The 23,160-nt window shown below is 36.2% G+C and overlaps 1 protein-coding gene across 1 annotated transcript in view; it reads right to left on the bottom strand.

The window, feature by feature from the left end:
• The window catches only part of CD2AP (CD2 associated protein), a 98,669-nt gene that overhangs the window by 60,070 nt on the left and 15,439 nt on the right, over positions 1-23,160 (bottom strand). The window contains exons 2-3 of the mRNA XM_081141592.1: positions 16,326-16,486; positions 119-272 (exon numbers count right to left, since the gene is read on the bottom strand). Coding sequence (XP_080997718.1) covers positions 119-272; positions 16,326-16,486 — 315 coding nt within the window. The remainder of the gene's footprint in view (positions 1-118; positions 273-16,325; positions 16,487-23,160) is intronic.

Here is a 23,160-nt window from a genome sequence, read left to right as displayed (position 1 = left end):
TCAGCTACAAAAGGTTGAACTAATTTTTCTTAACATAATTTATAAACAGCTACAAGACATCCTTCTATTTTGACTCATCCTTCTATTTTACTCAACAGTAAAGAAATTATTTACATACTCTTCTTAATGTTTTTAGTTTGTGGATGTGGCTGAATTCCTCCAGCTGGAAGTCCATAGGTGCTTATTCGTTGTACAAGACTTGCAACATTCCCATGCCTTTCCCGTCTGATGGGCAAATTATCATCCTTGGATTCTGTCTCTCTCTTAATTTCCTATAAAAGGGGAAATCAGTAAATAGGCAAGTTAAGTTATATTTTATTAAATTAAATTCTCAAATGTAAAATACCAAAACACAGGTACAGTGATTATTATACAAAACATAATCGTTTTCAAACTTTTTCTCTGCCCACACAAATTTAAAGAACGCAAAGCACTTTGGTAACAGTGGCTCATTATGAGTTTAAGTCTTATCAGAATTGAAGATACAGGTAAAGAAAAGGAAGCTTAAACAACACCTCCACCTTTACCCTAATACACACATTCACCGTGAAATACATAAACAAACAATGACAAAAGATAATTCTAAGGGGTGGATAAACTTTTTCTATAAAGGGTTAAATAATAAAATGTTTTAGACTTGTGGGCCATACAATCTCTGTTTAAACAATAGACTCTGCTATTTGAAGTGTAGAAGCAGCCACATACTTAAATGAATGAACATAACTATATGCCAACAGAATTTTATTTATGGACACTAAATTTCAATTTTACATATTTTCACGTCATTAAATACTGTCCTTCTTTTGATTTTTTTTATAACCATTTATAAAATTCTTAGCAACTCGCGGCTCACAGACATTACAAAAACAGGCAGCATCAGATTTGGCCAGTGGGCCACAGTTTGATAAACCTTGTTCTAAGTCAGAGGCTAACAGAAGATAGGCAAACCTTCATGAAAAGAAGTATTAAATTTTATTGGAAGACATAAAACATGATAAAGGGGAAGTTATACCATGTTCAGTGATTTTAAAAACTCATTATCACAAAGATATCAAATCTCCCTAAAACTGATGTAATGATGCAATGCAATTCCAAAAATATCTCACAGATTTAGGAGAGCAATTTAATAAACAGACTCTAAGTATGTATAGGACAACAAAAGGCCAAGAACAGCCAGAATACTTCACGGAAAAGAAAGTGAGGACTTTTTCTTTTTAACTAAGATATAAAGAAAAACTATATGATACTATAAATTAGTGCAGTATTGGCATAAAAACAAAAATACTGATAAATGAAACAAAATGAAAACAAACTTGATTTAAACAAACAAAAATGAGAAAAAATTAAATCTTAATATGCATTGTGCTTGTAAAACTAATGTTCCCTATTTTGGGTGTAGGGAATAAAACTGGATTCCTACCTCACACATTTGATATTAGAATTAATAATTTCTGTTCATTAAAAGTAAGCATTAAAAAAAGTGAATCACTAACCAGATGATATTTTTTCACACACGAAGTTAAAAAAGAATTTCTATCTCCAGGTGTTTATGTCTACCACAATGTTAACCAGTCGTTATTCTCTAACTAGTAGGATTTCAGATAATTTTGACTCCCTTATACAACAAAAGTATTTGATGCGCCCGGCCAGCATGGCTCAATGGTTGAGCATCAACCTATGATCCAGGAGATCGAGGTTCAATTCCCAGTCAGGGCACATGCCCAGGGTTGTGGGCTTGATCCCCAGCAGGGCACGGTGTGCAGAAGGCAGCTGACCAATGACTCTCTCTCATCATTGATGTTTCTCTCTCTCTCTCCCTCTGCCTTCCTCTCTCTCAAATCAATAAAAATATATATTTTTTAAAAAAGTGTTTGATTCCTGCTTTTTTTTTAAACAATGCATAATGTTTTGCAATCAGAATAAAAGTTTTTCCATTCTGGGAAAACTGTTAAACTGGAGGAGAATTGTGAAAAATTATTAAAGTAGAAATCATGGAAGACAAAATATAATAGAGACAGCTTGCTTCATTTTTATGGGTAATGCACTTAAGGAAAAATACTTTGATTTGCTATTAATAATATGTGACATATCAACATCTGAAAATCTCAGTTTTCAGACTAAGTATTTTTCAAACTAACACAAGCATAAAATCTATGTGAAGACTGGTAGTTACAAACTCAACATGCCAAAGAGTATTATTCATTTTGGATTCTCCTGTCTCATGAGCTACCTACGTTTTAAACAAATGAAAGTCATATCTCTGACAGCTATTGTTGCTTTCTAGTACAAGACCAAGAACTTAGCCTGACATTCGAATCTTGTTCTTTTAAAAAGTAACTCTAGTTTAACCTAATATGATTCAAAGTACAGGTTCAGGAGACAGATGACTTGGATACAAATTTTGGCATTATCCTGTTTACTATACAACTTTGGATATTTGTTATTTTTTAATAAAAATTATGTTAATAAATATATTTGAGACAGTATTTCCCATTTCTAAAAAAATTAATTTACAACATATTGCTCAAGATCTAGAAACATTTTAAGGACCTTCAAAATTCTTTGAAACATAATCACATCCATGAATGTCAGATATAATAAATCTGAGGACAAGATATACAAAATGAAAGGGAGAAGCAAACAAAAATATATATATGGTCTACTCTACACGGGGAAAACTCAGGTTCTAAATACATAGTGCCAACTAAGATGAACTCAAGGCTATAAGTGAACTCAAGGCTATAAGCAAAATTACAAATAAAGTTTGGATTGGGCTCCTCCTCTACCTCTTCCTGAAACTATCTACTACTAGGCACCTCTCCCCCCTCACTTCCCCTCCCTAACTCCCCCTCTTTCACCAACTACTCCCTTTTCCTGTTCCTGGACACATAGTGCCTCCAAATTACTCTTTGGCTACCTTCAACAGCAAATTTTATTGAGTCACTATGAAGTATTAGTAAGACTTCCAGTGTTTCTTTCTTCTTCTGCCCTTGACTGCCCTCTACTTCATCAGCCAGTCTATAAAATACATATTAATCTCGTCGCATCTATTTTCTACCAACTTCACTTCCTTTCCTGACTTTGAAGATGACTCCAGGAGATCCAGTTTAAAAAAAAAAAAAAAAAAAAAAGTCCTCTGGTAGACAGTATTATGTCTTGACAAAGCAAACTCAGAAAAACCCTGAATCTCATTCCACAAATGAGGAAAGCCCTCTACATAATAAGTAATTCAATTTTTCAGTCCAAAATTGGCCAAGAAAAAATACAATGGGGATAATTTCCAAATAGATAAGAATGTACTATATTGATTTTTATTTCATAGATAAGGGGTTAAAAAAACAGCAAATTAAAGGAAGATGAGAAATATAAGCACATTAGGGAGCTAAAATGATTGGAGAGAATATAGTTATTCTTCACCTATTAAGGTAATCAAACATACTTAACTCTAACTGCACTAACCAAAAACAGGTAACTTAAAAGACGATCAACAAAATTCACAAACATTCCTTCATGTTGTAATATATCTATACAATAATCTGGTTATCTGATCCTGGCCAGTGCATGATCATCATCTGAGAATAGAAATCACTTGACTTCTATATCATAAAATCAAAGGTTACAAAGAATAAATACCAGATAAGAGGGTAAGAGCTTTTCTCTTAAATGACATAGGTTATCTAATCAGCAAATTCCTAAGCAATTACAGATCTGTTTATGCTAATTCAAATTAAGGAATATACATATTTTTAATTTTACATTCAGGATTTCCAAAAAGTGTTATATAGAACTAGAACCTCCCAAACTTTACAGAAGCATAAATCAGAAGATACGGAAAAGTGACATTATTAAGAATAAGAAAACTAAGATGAAATGTTTGGTACCTATATGCTGTTCCAGCTTTGACTGCATCAACATTAGACCCACATTTAAAAAATTAGGTTTCCAAGCTAACAAAATGGTTAACCCCAATCATAAAGTTTTTGTTTTGTGGAATACAAGTGATAATATATAAGGAATGATCCATAAGGAACCACCTAAAGGTCATCAGATTTTCCTTTTTATTATGATTAAACTGGATGTTCACACACACACACACACACACACACAAATATCTTAATTGCAAAGCGAAATGACCAACAGAGAAAAATATCCTTAATATGAAATCAATGTGTACCTTCTGAATGCTAACATATCAGAATCATCAAGGAAAACAGCAAAGATATAATACAAGATGACTATTTTAAAAGTTTCTAAATTTATTTTCTCCTCCCCCAAATAAGCTATTCTCCATGTAACTGCTGTCTCTCCACTTTGGACAAAGGGCCTCCCTATTTCAACTATGCACTATCCATGCCACATCTGTAAAAGTGAAGAGTAGGAAGGGGGAGTTATGTACATTCATGGCATCCTACTCCTTTTCTTTTCCTATCACAGGAAAGCTAATGACAGCCAAGAGAAGTAGAGTGGAAAAAACACTAATACAGAACTCTTCTCCTATCCATATTCTTTCCGGCATACCACACTGATTGAAATGAACTGAAAATACCTCAATAATTTATAAAGGTCATATTTTTCACACTAGTTTTATTAATTTAAAAAAATGTTATTTGTGCTTTCAGCCCTAGGATGAAGGGGTTTTAGGATAAGAACGGCAGGGGGTATGGTCCAGTCTAGTATGACTCCAAAGACACCAGGCCTACACGGAGATCCTTCTCTCAAAGCTGCTAAACTCCTTGAGACCACAGATGACATGACAAGCAGGCAACGGGTACTGATCTAATAAAAAGCAAAACCAGGAGATACCCCAGAAGCCGAGGTTCTGGCAATCAAGCTTTCCTGGTTTAAATTACAACTTGAAATACTTTAGCAGAAACAAAATATATTAACTCTTTAAGGGGAAAAAAACCTAGATTTTAACTTTCCAAGTACCAGGTAAACACTAACATGATTTACATCATAATGTTTCAACTTTATGGTGTGAAAAGTAGGGTATAAAGGGGGATAAAGGTACAAATAATTCAGTTGAAAAGATTTTCTACAGAAAACAGTTTGTAAGGTATTTACCAAATTTCTTTTCTTTTTTTTAAACATATGTTTATTGATTTCAGAGAGAGGAAAGGAGAGGGAGAGAGAGGTAGAAACATCAATGATAAGAGAGTCATTGACCAAGGCCGCAGCCCAGGCATGTGCCCTGACTGGGAATCGAACCCTGATCACCTGGGTCCTAGGTCATCGCTCAACTGCTGAGCCACGCCCGGCTGGGCTTTACCAAATTTCTAAAAATGGAAGGAGGTTTTTAAAAGAGGGTTGTAAGAAAATAAATGTATTTTTCACAATAGATATTTCTATACTGCTTAAATTTTGTTTCAACATGCATTACTTCAGTGATTTTTAATAAAAAAATGTGGTGGGCCCACAAATAATAGCACCATAAGTCAAATTGCTCTACTAGCGCATTTAGAAAGATCTTAGTTGTGTAAGCACCCATTACAAAATCTAAATCCTTACACCTCTTTTCCTTACATTACCTGTATTGAACTATTTCTCTAACTCAGTAAATAGTGTATATGGGATTCAAAATATTATCAGAAGTAACCCAAGTCACAAAACAAACTGCCCTTAATCAGTGTGTAAAGAATAGTTAATGTTTTACAATACGTAACAGAAAATATACTATGATGTATCATGAATAACTACACACAAATTTTACATTATGTTTTTATTGTAATTTTCAACAAGCAAATAAAAGTTGTCTTCCATTTGGTATTTTGATATCTATGGAGTTTTCTCCTCTACTGTGTTTCCAATTAAGGAAAGTAAATAAAACACCAAATGTTCTTCTCCTAATTTAAAGCTAGCTTCCTGAACTGTTCTACTAAAGCCACCAATTTATGTAAGCAAATTAATAGTTTTCACAAAGTAAGGGATTCAAAGAATAAAGGTCACACATAAAATCAAACTGTCATTTCCTTCATTCAAGTAATAATTCTTCTTATGGAAAAAGTGGAATACCAACAGATTCGCAAAACGAAATCAGCATTCTTCCAAAAAAAATTTATATTTAAAAAACAAACAAAAAAATCACTAAGACCTTTTCCAAAGTAGCCATGTATATCAGATAGCTTATTCATCATAATGCTACTTAATATTTTTAAAGAAGCTTTTAAAAAGATTTTAAATACATTTATAGATCTAATGTCTACTTAACACATAACCTATGAAATCTAGAAATAAAATGACATTTTCAAATGCAACATAAGTAGTCACTATTTTTTTATTTTAAAAAAGCTGATTCAATAATTTAAATATTTTTTTCTAAATGCAAACAAGCAAACAAAAACTGCTAGAATTTAGGTCAAAACCAAGAAAAAACATCCAAATGATTTTTACTCACTTATCAGCTTTCTGTAGTATATGTGAGTAACTTGATTCCTTGTTTCTTATTATATCAAAAAGTCTAAAATACTTTATAAAGTTTCATTCAAAAGGAATCAAAATTTCCTTTAAAACCTTTATGAAGACTTACCAACACCTGAGACATCTTCTGTGAACATATCCACTTGTTTTTTAAAGCATTAAAATACAATCAACGTAACAGCAACAGATCCTATAAAAACCTGTAGCACCTCCAAGATCAGTATAAAGTCCACAAGATAGCTGCTCTAAAGCTCGCATCCCCTACCCAAAACTACTGCCCTAAGACTCTTTAAATACGACGAATATTTCTGTTAATCTCTTTTGATGTATTATTTCACTGATATTTCTCAGCTTTCCCCATAACCTTCTGTGCTTCAATACTTGTAAACTACCAAGTGCCTTCTACATTGGTGCCCCTCCCTTTGCCCTCCCTAACTTCCTCTGACTCACTCACTCAGGTGATCAGACTGTGCACTCTAGCATATAAGAAACTCAGTGAGCAGAGTTCACTAACATTTATTAAATACCTACAACTAGTCAACTGCACTGTTACCTACTTTCATGTTATCTTAATCTTCAGAAGCAAGTCATAAAATAAAGATATCAACTATACTTATTACCTATTTACTGAATGCTAATCTACTCTTGTGTTAATGATAACTAATATTACATTTTCTGAACACTTTATAACAATAGCTTAAGGAAAAAACAACTATTCCGACACTACTTCCAAAAGGAGAAACTCTTCTACATTTTGAGTTTTTAGACTGGTTAAGTATGTGCATTACAATCGCTATTTAAAGGTATCAATATCTAGACTTCCCATTACAAAAAGACAGATGCATTTTTCACTATTCCTCCCACTAGGTACAGTTAAAAACTCTGGACATTATATATATATATATATATATATATATATATATATATATATATATATATATATATTTTTTTTTAAATATGTTCTTGCTTGGCCGGGCGTGGCTCAGTGGTTAAGCGTCGACCTAGGATCCAGGCGATCAGGGTTCGATTCCCGGTCAGGGCACATGCCCGGGGTTGCATGCTCGATCCCCTGTAGGGGCATGGAGGAGGCAGCCGATCAATGACTCTCTCATCATTGATGTTTCTATCTCTCTCTCTCTCCCCTTTCCTCTCTCTGAAATCAATAAAGATATATTTTTTTTTAAAAAAAGGAAAAGAAAAAAATGTTCTTTATTGATTTTAGAGAGAAAGGAAAGGAAAGGGATAGAGAGATAGAAACATTGAGCGATGAGAAAGAAACGTCCATTGCCTGCCTCCTGCATACCCTACACTGGGGATGAGCCCACAACCCGGGCATGTGCCTTGATACCTTGACCAGGAATTGAACCAGCAACCGTTAGGCTCATGGGTCCATGCTCAACCACTGAGCAACACCAGCTAGGCCGGACATTATATATATATTTTAAAAAGATAAAAGTATTGTGAAAAGTGGAGGAAAGAAGGTAACAAGCCAAAGAGACCAGGATCCTCTCAATCTACTGAGTGAGTTTACTGGATTTTCTTTTTGCCTCCAGTGAGTACTGGAGAAGCTGGAAACCTGGAAATGCCAATGGGCAGAGAGGGAAAAAAACCTCCAAGAAAAGCCTGCTCTCTTTAGCCAAAGGACCAAGAAAAGGGTAGCCTAGCAAGACAAAGTGCTTAGACAATAACCACTCTACTGTAGTCAAATATCACAGAAACAAATCTATAACCCCATCTCCACCCATACCAGCAAAGGCCAGGTAGGGAGCCTAGATTTCCACCCTCACACCACTACCCCATATCCCCTCCCGGGGTGGTGTCAGAGAAGGCCAAATGGAGAACCAGGAATCTCCTGCCAACCAGGCAGGAACAAGCCCTCCTCTCCCCCTACTGAGTGCAGGCCACAAGGCAACACTGAGGCACACCTGCCCCTCCAGCAAGGACACTATCAGTGGAGGCGTACTAGAGCCTGAACTACCCTACTCAGAATTAAAAAGAAGTTCTTGCCCAGTCGGGCGTGGCTCAGTTGTTGAGCGTGGAACTGGGATCCAGGCCATCAGGGTTCTATTCCGGGTCAGGGCACATGCCCGGGCTGCAGGCTCAATCCCCAATGACTCTCTCATCATTGATGTTTCTGTTTGTCTGTCTCTTTCTCTCTCCTTTCCTCTCTCTGAAATCAATAAAGATATATTAAAAAAAAAAAAAAGTTCTTCCCCCTCCAAGTGGGGAACCAGACTTGGAAGCAATTTTTTTTTTTCCAGCACAGATTCCTTCTTTGGTTAAATAAAGTTTAGATTTTGATCGAAGGTCCTCAACCAATATTCTGATTTTTAAAAATATATTTTTACCACCAGATGTCTGCTATCTCATCTTTTCTTAGTAACTGAAGTAACCTTCCAAAGGCATTTTATTTTAGCCCCCTCATCTTCAAAGAACTACCTTTTCCATTCCAAAGGACTCAATAACAACAAAAAAGATCATTTCTGCCAGATAATTTTTCTATAAATATAAGACTAGTTACACAGAAAAGACCTATCACAATTAGTGTTACCCAAGAAATAGTTTATAAGTCCTAACACACTAAAAGCTTTCTGTCTAGTTTCTCATCCAGTCAGCCCACTTTTAAATAAACTTGATCTATTCTCCCACTACCACCACCAAGACAAGATTATTTCCCTAGACTAATCAGGCTAACTACGTGTCCCATATTTCCTCATTATAAGTACTTTCTTCTTTATTTTTGCCCTTCCTTAAACACTACTAACTTTTTTAAAGGGCAATTAGGAAAGTTCTAGCTTATTTACCTATTTTTATTAACATTTAACAGTACCTGACATAGTACAGGCACTAAAAAACCAAAAAACCAAAAAAACAAACCTACATATTTGTTGACTAAATTAACAATTTAGCTTTCTTCTCCCATTTCCTCTTTCCAAAACGGATGAGAAATTCCTAAGCAAGAAAATAACAGGATGAAATAAACTCCATCGTGTATCTACATGCACAACACATACACACATAATCAAACTCCTACCAACAACCCAAAGAGTTGGAATTTCCTTCTTTTACATAGGAAGAAATACATGTTCTAGAGCCGGGGTGGGGAACCTTTTTTCTGCCAAGGGCCATTTGGATATTTATAACATCATACCCATGCCATACAAAATTATCAACTTAAAAATTAGCTATGGACTAATCTCAGAGTGATGTCAGAGGAATGGCAGCGTGAGATTCCCTTGGCCACGCCCCTTGAAATGTAGACAAGTTAATAAACTATAATTCAATAAAGAATTCCCTACTCAATACAGAGGCTCCCCAGAGGCTTACACACATTGAAACATCTAAAGGTGGGCAACCAGGAATAAGCAGGGAGACAAGAGGGAGGAAAGTTCAGAGGGACCTCAGATGCAGCCCGGCAGCCAGCCGGGAGCTCGTGGCATGGTCTGGAGAGGGGAGGAAGCCAGTGGTACAGGCGCTTCCTTCAGCCAGCTGGAAGGATCAGAGAGCTGTGGGGGCCAGTACAGCGGGGCAAGCGGAGTGAACAGTGACTGAGCCAGCAGACACCTGACAGAGAGCGGGGTTCTGTTGACAAAGAAACAGAACCAGAGAGCCCTGTCACCCCTTGGATTCCCAAAGCTCCACCCCCGTCCCCGTTGCCCTCAACATCAGGTCGAGGAACATTTTATCTGTAAACCAAGAACTACTGCAGTGGAACTGCTGTTTCCCTCAGTGACTGATCTCTGGGTTTGGTGCTTGGGGCTGGACCCCATGGAAGTCCAGGGTATGGGGTCGTCATTATGGTGAGAGAAAAACAAACCCCGCCCCCAAGCAGTGCTACCATACAGTCTTAAGGAAGCCGTGGAGGTCTAGTCTGGGAGATCACAGAGGTAAAAAATCTTGCAATTCAGTGCCATCTACTGGAAAACAGTAGAAAGACTTCTTCAGATATTGCTGCTATAGAAGGAATATTTATGCCTAGACAAAGGAGAGGAGCAAATACCATGAACTACCACAGTAACAAGGATGATCAGAAAGAAAATGAAAAATCCCCAGAAAGCAAGCTGGAACACATGGAAATATGTGATATAAGTGACAGATATTTCAAGACTGCAGTTCTGAAAATACTCAACGAAATGCAACAAAATACAGACAGGCAATTCAGTGCCCTTAGAAAACAAGTCAATGAACAAAACAAGTACTTTACCAAAGAGATTGAAACTTTAAAAAAGAACCAATCAGAAATTCTGGAAATGAAGCACACAATTAAGGAGATTAGGAATGAGCTACTGAACATAGAAAACAGCCAACCAGATGGGGGAAAGAATTAGTGATATCGAAGATAGGAATCTAGAAATGACACAGAGGGAAGAGAGAGACCTGAGCATAAAGAAAAATGAAAGAGCCCTTTGAGAACTATCTGATTCCATCAGAAAAAGCAGTATTAGAATAATAGGCATCCAGCAGAAGAGAGGGAGAAGCAAACAGAGTCTATTCAAACAAATAGTAGATGAGAATTTCCCAAACCTATGGAAAGAACTAGATCCTCTTCACACCATAGTACAAAACACTTCATAGTCAATTACCAGGCATTTATTTATTGGAGTGTTTATTTTGTGTCCTAGCTCAATTACAAAGCAGAGTCCAATGGCAGAGTGCCAAATATCAACACAGGCATTGATATTGAATCTCAAAGTTTACACAAAGAAATAAATCAGACACTTGACCCTCCACTTTAGTCCAAAATACTTAAGTAAAAAGATCTGATAAACTAGCATGTTTCTTCTCAATTTTGACTTAATTCTTAAACATTATAAATTAATGAGGAAAGGGTAGACTATTTGATAACTTTTCATGTGGAAAAAATATAATTAGTGCCCAAATCATATATATGTATAAAAAAGAAAGCAAGACTGATAAAAGACTCATAGTGAAAATTAAAACTTTAACACTAATAAACACAAAGAAGAATATCTTTAAGTCTTCTCTGCTCCCAAGTTAATATTTAGACAAGTCACAAAAAGTGTTTATGATGGATAAAAGACACATAAGCAGAAAGAAGACAAAGGACTAGTATTTACAATACATTAAGAACTACAGCAGGTCAATGAGAAAATGAGCAAGAACTCGATAGAAAAATGGACATAAATATCTAAACAAAATATACATAGGAAAAGAAATTTAAATGGCCAATAAACGTGAAAAGATTTCTAACTTCATCAGTAATTACAAAAAGGAAACACTGAAAATGATGGATACTACTATAGATCTGTAATATCAGGCTCCCTGTAGGTATCTGATGGTATCAAATGTTAGTGAGAATGTAAGAAAGGTACTCTCTTACATTACTGGTAGGAGTTTTAAATTGGTGTAATTATATAGTGAGAAACCTGAAAATATTTAGTACACATGAATACGTGCATACCCTAGGATGCAGCAAATTCTCTGCTATGTATGATATCCTACAAAAGGATGTTCATTGCATCACTGTTTTTAACAGCTAAAAACTAGGAAATAGCCCTAAATATTCATAAAATGTGGTAGAGACACACAATGGAATATAACATGACTGTTAAAAAAATTAACTAGTTGTAAAGGAATTTCTGCCATAACACAAGATGTGCATTCCTAAACATCTGACATTCTCAACACACAAACACACACACTAAAATACCACTGATTATGTGAAAATTTCTAAATCAAACACTAAAAATACTAGTAATTATGTAAAAAGTTGGGCTTGGAGAAGACCATTCTAAACCTATGCAACTTTAGAAACTGAGCACTAAAAATGAAAATAAATAAATAACAGTAATTGGAACCTCAGAAGATGCACAATAACTTAGGACTGTCCAAGCAGTCGTGATAGTGGATTCCTCGGGAGCTATTAAAAGTGCATAAAAATAATAAGGAAATGTTGACTCGTGGATGCTGAGACAATGCAGACAGAAGTGGAGGTGAGCACCAGAAGCTAAAAGCCCTACAATGCTAAGACTGAACGTTAAGGAAAATACCCAAGTACAAGATAATCACTTAAAAAAACAAAAAAAAACACACAAACTCCAAGCGGACAAGCTGAGGGCCTATCCCTTTCTTGCTAAAATTATAATTCTACATTCTTTATCACAGTTCTCCTTACCTAGAAAGTAAAGTAACACAACTTTCCCATTGGCCTGACATCATTTCTGTATTTATCAATTACTGAAGAGCTAACTAGTTTCAGAATACAGGTGTGGTTGGGGGAGAGAGAAGGAGGTAACAAAGAAATCAATTTTATCTGTAATGTCCTATCTCTTTATTATAAAGTGACACTGAAGCAAAAAAATGACAAAATGATGATATTCTGTATACTCAGTTCATGTATCCTTGTTCTATACTTTATAAATTATTTTTTAAATCATGAAATGGATATGTTTATCACAAAGCAAATTCAGAATGACTGTAATAGGCTGCAAAAATTATTTGACCTTTCTATCCACATTCCAGCCCAATTTGAGTATTATTGCTCTTCAGTACAGGTATCTGAGACAATAATAGGGATGTGAGTTTTCATAGGAAGCCTAGTTCTACCATTTATTCCAGTCTCACATTTACAAAATAACAAATATACCTAATGTCCCGCTGAAAGGTTTATTTTCAAGTAGACACTAAATTATTATAAATTACAACTTTCCCTTGAATCTTCACACACACATCTGAAGTGCTAAAGCCGATTGTTACTATTAAATAAACTACTGACTTTATACAGATTTCATTAGCTTTTGTACTAATATCATCCTTTTTGTTCCAGAATCCAATCCAGGACACCACAATGCATTTGGTCATCATGTCTCCTTAGTCTCCTCTTAGTATCAGTTTCTTAGTTTTTCCTTATTTTTCATGACCTTGACACTTCTGAAGAGTACTAGCCAGGTATTCTGTAGAATGTGCCTCAATTTAGGTTTGTCTGATGTTTTCTCTCAAGCTTAGAATGGGATTATGGATTTAGGGGAAGAATAAATACCACAGAGATAAAGGGAATACATGTTATCAACAATATTTATAATTGACGATGTTATCCTTTATCACTTGTTTAACAAGGTAGTATTTGCCAGGTTTCTCCATTGTGAAGTTACTATTTTTTTCTTCTATCTATTCCTTAGTCCAGCCCACACCTGAGGGATGCTTCTGAAGGGGGCAGGAAATTGAAGAGGGAGGGTGTGGGAAGAAGTATCTACAAATTTTTAGAATAAGTCTGTAAGATTTATCCCTTCTCCCCCATTTATTTATTTACTCAACCATTTATTTATATCAGCACAGACTCAAGTATATTTATGTTCCAATTTGAGTAATAATCAAATACTAGGTTATTTTGTTGCTCATATTGTTTCTGTTCTGGACATTGGGAGCTCTTTCAGGCTGGCTCCTTTGTTGCTTTGACATGGGCCCATCATTTTGTTTTTTCAAGAACTTCCTTACTTTCTGGTATTACTAGATGCTCTAGTGTCATCTTGTATTTTCCTTGCTCCAGCCATAAAATCAGCCATTTCTCCAAGGAGTCCTGCTTACTTGCATTGCAGAATGATATTTAGAAATCAAGATCTGGGCAATGGGTGCCTACTAGCATGTCACTGTTTCTTGACCTTTCAGCAGAAAGAGCTGAGAAATGTATGTGTACTAACTCAAGTCTAAGCATACACATATATAATTATTTCTGTATGTATCTGTACATATTTTAAACTAAACAAACATAAGTTCATACTGATGTTTCTGACTCTAATCTAATTCTGTGGTTAGTTTTTAATCCCAGACTGAGCTTCCCTCTACTACCTAGCATACTCAAACTATATCCTCTATTTGCAGGTAGTTCATTAAACTCAAGTTCTAATGTTAGTTTTACTGAAATAAGAAAGTAAAATACATTTCAAAACGGAGTCTCATGAGAGGTCATCTCCAGTTAGAACTATTCATCAGCCTGTGATTAGAACTGTATAAAAATTTAACTTTTTAATTTATTTTTTAAACCAGTGTTGTATTATTTCAATATTCATTGACCCTTGAACAGCATGCATTTGAACTGTGCAGGTCCACTTAGACACAACTCTTTTTCAATAAATGTTATAAATGTTCTTTCTCTTCTTTATGATTTTCACAATAACATTTTCTTATCTCTAGCTTATTTTGCTATAAGAATATAGTATATAATTAACATACAAAATACGTTATTTTACTGTTCATGTTATTAATAAGGCTTCCAGTCAACCAGTAGGTGATTAGTGGTTAAGTTTTTGGGAAATCAAATTATACACAAATTTTCGACTGTGGGGAGTTGGGGGTAGGAGGTCAGTGCCCATAACCTTTGCACTGTTTAATGGTCAGCTGTACTTCCTATTGAAAAGCCACTTTCCGTTAAAAGGGGGGGGGAGGAGAGAGAAGGAGAGGGAGAGAGAGGGAGAGAGATGAGAAACCAATGTCATGGCTTACTATGTATACACCATCAATATACCATTTTAAGGAGAAGAAAAAAACAGAGAAATAATGTGATTTGCCCTACATCACACCGCCAGCAAAGGGCAAAACTGGAATTTGACTGTGTTTAAATACAATTATTCTACTCCAATTTCCATGGTATTTGCATTACACTCCATTTTAGGTTATAAAAAAGAAGTCAACTTATAAAACAAAAATAAAAACAAAAGTAACCTTCCTCCATAAGCTCAATTCCCTACTATAGCTTTTCTCAGTTGTTTCAAGAGATAAAATGTAGTTAGTTCACCTTCTCTAAAACCAATGAACAGAATATCAAGTATGCATTCATACTTAGAGGTAAAATCACAGCTAAAATAAACACAAATTTATTCAGGGAACAAATATTTACTTAACAACTACTGAACAAATTGGACAAATAAATGAGACATACACTCTAGCCTTCCCAGAAGAACTCATAATCTAATGAGGTCAGGGATGTGGTTGGGTATAAGAAAACTAATACAGAAAATAAGACAATTATAAGTGAAGTGTAAATATACAGATATTCTTTATTTTTCCCTCTCTTAAACTACTATTAACTTTTTTAGTTTGTAATAGATTTCAACGTTTTCTGGCAGAGGTGACTAGAATACTTAATAAAAAAGGAATGTTTGGTTATAGTTGAAGCGTAACTGTTACGTCCTTTGATGGATTAACTACCGCAACGCTGAAAAGCAACAAGATACAATAAGACTTAAAGAGGCAACAATCCTGGATGTCAGTTCATATTCTATGTTTTATTAGCTATGCAACATTGGGTAAACCATTTAACCTCTTAGTCTATATGACACCATATTTGAAATGGAATTATCATCTGCCCTACTTACTTCACAAGACTTTTGAAGGCTCAACTAAGAATTTCACAGCAAGCCCGGCCAGCATGGCTCAGTGCTTGAGAATCAACCTATAAACCAGGAGGTCACAGTTTGATTCCCAGTCAGGGCACATGCCCAGGTGGTGGGCTCAATCCTCACCCAGTAGGAGGTGTGCAGGAGGCAGCGGATCAATGACTCATCATTGATGTTTCTATCTCTTTCTCCCTCTCCCTTCCTCTCTCTGAAGTCAATAAAAACATTTTTTTTTAAAAAAAAGAATTTCACAGCATAACTTCTTTGTAAATTATGAAGTGCTACCCAAATGCAAACTACTATTTATTTATTTAAAAAGATAGACAGGTAGACACATACATACATATATACACAAACATGCAGTGTTGTTATCTACCAGGACACCAAGAAACAATGACATCCATTATAGGGGTACTTGGACCTCTAGTTTTTTTAAATTCTGCAGAGTAAAAATTTATCTAAAACATTTGTTATATTTATACATAACATTAAGATATGATGTTCAAGATTAAATCCTATGAAGTAACAGCTAGAAATTTAAGGGAAAATACTTACCTTAACAAAATTATCAGGAAACATTCCTCGTCTCCCATTCAGTTCCCCTTCCAGCCATCCTTCCTCCTGTAGTTTTTTCACATTCCTGATGATTTCCCCAACTCGAATAGTTAACTCATCATCATGTACAGCATCATAGTCATACTCCACAATATAGTCAACTAAAAAAAGAAACAATAGATTAATGTCTAAAACTTAACTCATAAAATACTATTAAGCCTATTACTAAACTAAGGAATCTGTTTAACAACAATAATTAATATTACAAAGATATCATCAAGGCTTATCTCAATGCTTTTAAATATTTTGCTACATCAGCAAATTTCTTGACTACCTTAGTATAAAGCATAGTACAAGTTTTAAGTAGAAGGCTCAATACAATGTATAATTCATGCCATCAGTTGTTCTTACAGTCACTTGTTCTTCGTGTTTAGGGGCCGACAAACTCTAAGTTGGTCCCCAAGATCTCATCTCTTTTTTTTTTTTTTAATATATCTTTATTGATTTCAGAGAAAGGAAAGGAGAGGGAGAGAGACAGAAACATTAATGATGAGAGAGTCACTGATCGGCTGCCTCCTGCACACTCCCAACTGGGGGTCAAGCCCGCAACCTGGGCATGTGCCCTGACTGGGAATCGAACCCCGATCGCCTGGATCCTAGGTTGACACTCAACCGCTGAGCCACGCCCAGCTGGGCGATCTCATCTCTTGATAGTCATGTCCTTGTATAATTCTCTTTTCTTGAATGTGAACATGACCAATAACTGACTTCTAACCAATAGAATATGACAAACATGATGAATTGAATGTGACAACATAAGATCATAATATCTGTCTTCCTAGGAAACTCATTTGCTGACTTTGAAGATACAAGGTGCCATGTTGTAAGCTGGCCAATGGAGAGGACTTCATGCAAGCATTTGAGGGAGGTCTAGAGTTGACAACCAGCAAACACTGAGGCCCACAGTCCAACAGCCCACAGAGAACTGAATGATGCCAACAACCATGTCAGCTTGGATCCTTCCCCAGTTGAAAACCCAAGCCCTGGTCAATACCTTGATTACAGCCTGCAGAGGACCCAGTTAGCCCATGCCCAGGTTGCTGAATCACAAAATCAGTGAGATAATAAATGTATATTGTTTTAAACTGCTAAGTGTGTGGCAATATTGTCACAGAATGATATAAAATGAATACACCCTGAAATGAAGGTTAATGAGGATCCATATTTCATCTCCTTTAAGTATAAGATATTAGATTATGAAACATGATTTATCCATACCATTAATATTTTATAGGGCTCCATAAAAGAAAAGCAGTAACAGATTTCCTATTCAGATGGTATACTAGCCATACCTCCATTCATCTTTTTTCCTTCCATAATAATGATAAGTAAAAAGATCATACACATGCAAAACCTACAACCAAAAAAAAAAAAGGAGTAAAGGGAATATGGGCAGACACTGTTGGCTGTCAAACCAACAGCCATTCCCATACTGACCGCCCCTCCTTCCCTTCTCACTGAACCTTTTTGTTCAGGTTCTTTGAGACCCTGTACTTTTACAAGTGAGGCTTCTCTCAGTCCCAGGGGTTAATTCTTGACTAGTCAAGACCAGTACTTCTCAAATACTAATGTACAATTGAGTCATCTTTATTTACTTGCAGAAGCCATCTTGTTGACTCTGATTAAGTAGGTCTCGGGATACCTAATGCTGCTGGTCAAAGAGGCAAAGGTCTAATGATAGTTGATTTATAGTAATTTTATACACACAAACTCTGATGAGTTTTCAAACACACATGTGATGGGTGGATTCTGACCAATAAGATGCGAGCAAGATTTCTGGAAAGGTTTTATTTGACCTTAACTACAAAACACAAAGAAGGAATGTTCTCCTACTGACTTTGGATGTTCTTTGATGAGAATGTAATACCCAAAACTGCCACAACAATTTGAGACAAGATAAAGAGCAGGTACGATTAGGATGAAAGAGAAGATAAAAGTGACCTGGATCTTTGCTAAATTAACCATTCCCAGAATTACAATACCTTTATATTTCTTGTTATAGAAGTAGCTTTAACTTTTAAGTGCATTTTAGTCAGTATATCTATCTGCAGCTGAACACATCCCAACCTCAAAAGGGAGCCAGAGAGAATTTTAATTTGTGAAAATAAATCCATACTAATAAAGCCAGGAATAGGAAGCCCAGAGAACTTAAGAAACTATAAATGAGATACCGAATTGTTCTGTAGAACCCCAGAAAGGCTAGAAATTCAGAAAAGGAAGGCTCATGGTAAATGTAAAGCTGAAAATAGAGAAATTAATCTCCATATGGAAAAGCTGACACCCATGATCAACCACAATAGCTCTAAGACACTAATGCTAAGTAGGCAGGCACTTTTCTCCTAAGACAAAAACCTAAATGGTTAATCACACACACACAGTTTGGGGAAACTAGTATAGCTACTAAGTATGAATGCTAGTTTCTTACAGAAAGGACTACTGATTTCCAGAATTTAAAGGTCTCCAGAGCCACGCCTAGCTCCCCACCTGTTAATTCTAAAATAAAACTCTAAGTCCTAGCAATATAAACAGAGTTCCCAATCAGCTTTTTACTAAAAGGAACCAGAAGTCACTAAGAATAGGGGCAATTCCAGGGCTAAGGCAGGAAAAGCACAAAATAAGCCTGAAACATAGTGTTGTGCCAGACAGCAAAGAAGTTCTCAAAAAAGGACGAGGTGATGCCAAAGGACAAAGAAAAGTGGTATTATTTTAAAGGCTCTTACTCGGCCTTATCAGGAAAATTTGAGCATCAAAATAAATAATGATAGTAACAGAATATACTCCACTGAATAAAATAAGAAGCCATGAGTCCATACATGTATACATAAATGTTAATTTCTTAAATTTTATGGTTGGATTATGATTAAGTAGGAAAAGGTCTTAGTTTGTAGAAAATATAGAGTAAAATACTCAGAAGAAAGGTATCAGTCAGGAAAAAATTCTTTGTACGGTACTTCTTTTATTTATTTATTTATTTTAAACATAGCTTTATTGATTTCAGAGAGGAAAGGAAGGGGGAGAGACAGAGAGAAACATCAATGATGAGTCATTGATCGGCTGCCTAGCCCGCAACCTGGGCATGTGCCCTGACCAGGAATCAAACCCTGATCTCCTGGGTCCTAGGTCGATGCTCAATCGCTGAGCCACACCTGGCCGGGCTGTACGGTACTTCTTAATTAACATTTCTACATTTCAAAATTTTTAAATAAAATTTAAACACATACAAATTTAAATCCTCAGAGATGTTGAGGTATACATCAAAGATACTACCATCTGATAAGGGGTTAATTTCCAAAACATGTAAAGAACTCACACAGCTCAACACCAGGAAGACAAATAATCCAATTAAATATGGGCAAAGGACCAGAATAGATACTTCTCCGAAGAGGACAGATGGTCAACAGACATATGAAAAACCGCTCAAGGACACTAGTCATCACAGAGATGCAAATTAAAACAACAATCAAGTATCACCTCACTCCTGCCAGAATGGCTACCATCAACAAATCAACCAACAAGTGCTGGCGAGGATGTGGCGAAAAGGGAACCCTCGTGCACTGTTGCTGCAAAATGGTGCAGCCACTATGGAAAACAGTATGGAGTTTCCTTAAAAAATTGAAAATGGAACTGCCCTTTGACCCAGAGATCCCAATTCTGGGAATATATCCTAAGAATCCCAAAACATCCATCAGAAAGAATATATGCACCTCTATATTCATAGTAGTGTTATGTACAATAGCCAAGATCTGGAAACAGCCCAAGTGCCCATCAGTAGAAAAGTGGGTAAAGAAGCTGTGGTACATTTACATAATGGAATACTATGCAGCTGTAAAAAAGGAACTGTTATCTTTTGTAAAAGCATGGATGGACCTGGAGATTATTATGCTAAGCAAAATCAGACAGACAAAGAAAAATACCATATGATCTCACTTATATATGGACTCTAATGAACAAAATAAACTGACAAACAAAACAGAACCAAAGGCATGGATTCATGGAACAGACTGACAGAGGTCAGAGGGGAGGGGGAGAGAGGGACTGGATGAAAGAAGGTGAAGAGATTAGCCAAATAACATTTATGCATAGCCCATGGACAGAGACAATAGTACGGTGATAGCCAGAGAGAGGGGGACAGAGGTTGGGTAGAGGTGGGTAAAAGGAGGAAACTGGGGACATCTGTAATAGTATCAACAATAAAAATTTTAAAAAGCTCAGTTTAATATTTTAATACATTAAACTATTTTATTCTAAAAACTAAAATAAAAAAGATATTGCAGATTAAGTTCCAGACCACCGCAATAAAGAGAGTATTTACAATAAAGCAAGTCATACGAATTGTGTGGTTCCCTAGTGCATTTAAGTTTATACTATACTGCAGTCTATTAAGTGTACAATAGCATTATGTTAAAAAAAAATACACGTACCTTAGTCCAAAAATACTTTACTGCTGCCCTGGCCAGTGTGGCTTGGTTGTCAGGAGCATTGTCCTGTACACCAAAAGGTTGCAGGTTCGATTCCCAGTGGGGGCACATGCCTGGGTTTCAGGTCAAATCCCCAGGCCTAGTAGGGGTGTGTACAGGAGGCAACCCATCAATGTTTCTCTCTAGCTTGCTCTCTCACTCTTCCTTCCTCTTTTTCTAAATATCAGTGAAAAATGTTCTTGGATGAGTATAAAAAAAATAAAAAATTTATTGCTAAAAAAATCTAAACATTACCTAAGCCTTTAGTGAGTTATATTTTTGCTGGTGGGTGTCTGGCCTCCATGTTGATGGCTGCGGACTGACTGCGTAGTGGCTGTTAAAGACTGTGATGGCTGTGGCAATTTCTTATAAGACAACAATGGAATGTGCCACATCAATTGATCTTCCTTTCACAATTTCTCTGGAGCAGGCAATGCTGTTTGATTTTCCCCACAGAACTTCTTTAAAAATTGTAGTCAATCCTCTCAAACCCTGCCCTCTTTATTAACTGATTTTGTGTAATACTGTGGTACCTCAGTTTTCAAACATCTCCACTGATGAACATTTTGGTTTACGAACACTGTAAACCTCGAAGTAAATGCTTCGGTTTTCAAACACACCTCACAAGTCAAACATGCCACACGGCTTCCGCTGAGGGCAAGATCCTGAGGCCTAGCTGTCGGCTGCTGATCCCTCGGTTTTTGAGTGCTTCAGAAATCAAACAGTTTTCCAGAACAGATTCCATTCAAAAACCGAGGTACCACTGTATTCTAAATCCTTTGCTGTCATTTCAACAGTCTTCACAGCATCTTCACCAGAGATACATTCCATCTCAAGAAAATACTTTTGGCCCTGGCTGGTGTGGCTCAGATGGTTGGAACATTGGCTCGTACACCAAAAGGTGGCGGGTTTCTCAGTCATGGTACGCCGCAGGAGGCAACCGATCAATATTTCTCTCTCACATTAATGACTCTCTCCCCCCCTCCTCTCTGAAAGCAATTTAAAAAATTATAAAAAACAAACACTTTCTTTGCTTGTCCATAAGACACAACTCCTCATCCATTAAAATATTATCATGAAATTGCAGCAGTTAAGTCACACCTTCAGGCTCTACTTCTAATTCTAGTTCTCTATTTCCACCACACCTAGTTATTTCCTCCACTGAAGTCTTGAACTCCTCAAAATCATCCATGTTGGTTGTAATCAACTTCTTCCAAACTACTGTTAATGTTGATCTTTTTACCTCTTTCCATGAATCAAGAACGTTCTTAATGAGATCTAAAATGGTGAATTCTTTCCAGAAGGTTTTCAATTTACTTTGCCCAGTTCTATGAGAGGAATCACCACCCATGGCAGCTATAACCTTACAAAATGCATTTCTTAAACAACAAGACTTGAAAGTCAAAATCATTCCTTAACCCACGGATTAAAGGATGAGCGTCAAATTGGCAGGCATGAAAAAAATCTCTTTGTACATATCCATCAGAAGTCTTGGGTAATGAGGTGCATTGTCAACGAGCAGTAACAGTTTAAAAGTAATCTTTTTTTCCCCTGAGCAGTAAGTCTCAACAATGACCTGAAAATATTCAGTAAAGCATGTTGTAAACAGATATGCTATCATCCAGGCTCTGTTGTTCCTTTTTTAGAGCACAGGTAGAGTAGATTTAGCATAATTCTTAAGAGCCCTAGAACCTTCATAGTAGTAAATGAGCACTGACTTCAACTTAAAGTCATCAGCTGCTTTGAGCCCCTAACAAGACAGTCCTTTGAATCCAGGCACTGACTTCTCTCTAGCTATTAAAGTCCTAGATGGCATCTTCTCCCAGTATAAGGCTGTTTCATGCACATTGAAAATCTGTTGTTTATATAACCAACCTTCGTTAATTATCTTAGCTAGATCTCTGGATAATTTGCTGAAGCTTCTACATCAGATGGCTTCTTTCCTTAAACCTCAGGAACCTCTGCTGGCATGAAAATTTTTTTCTGCAGCTTCCTCACCTCTTAGCCTTCAGAGAATTGAACAGAGTTAGGGACTTGTTCTGAATTAGCCTTTGGTGGGTTTTTGTGTGTGGTTTTTAAGGTTTAAAGGAATATTATGGCTGGTTTGATCTTCTATCCAGACCACTAAAACTTTGTCCATATCAGCAATAAAGCTATTTTCACTTTCTTATCATTCGTGTGTTCACTGAAGTAGCACTTTTCATTCCCTTCAAGAACTTTTCCTTTGCATTCACAACTAGGTTAACTGGTACAAGAGGCCTAGCTTTCGGCCAATCTTAGCTTTCCACATGCCTTCCTTACTAAACCATTTCTAGCCT

This window comes from Miniopterus schreibersii (genome assembly GCF_964146895.1).
Source record: "Miniopterus schreibersii genome assembly, chromosome: 6".
NCBI classification, from domain to species: Eukaryota; Metazoa; Chordata; class Mammalia; order Chiroptera; family Miniopteridae; genus Miniopterus; species Miniopterus schreibersii.
The sequence above is the reverse complement of the archived record's forward strand: the minus strand, read 5'-3'. Positions and strand labels throughout refer to the sequence as shown.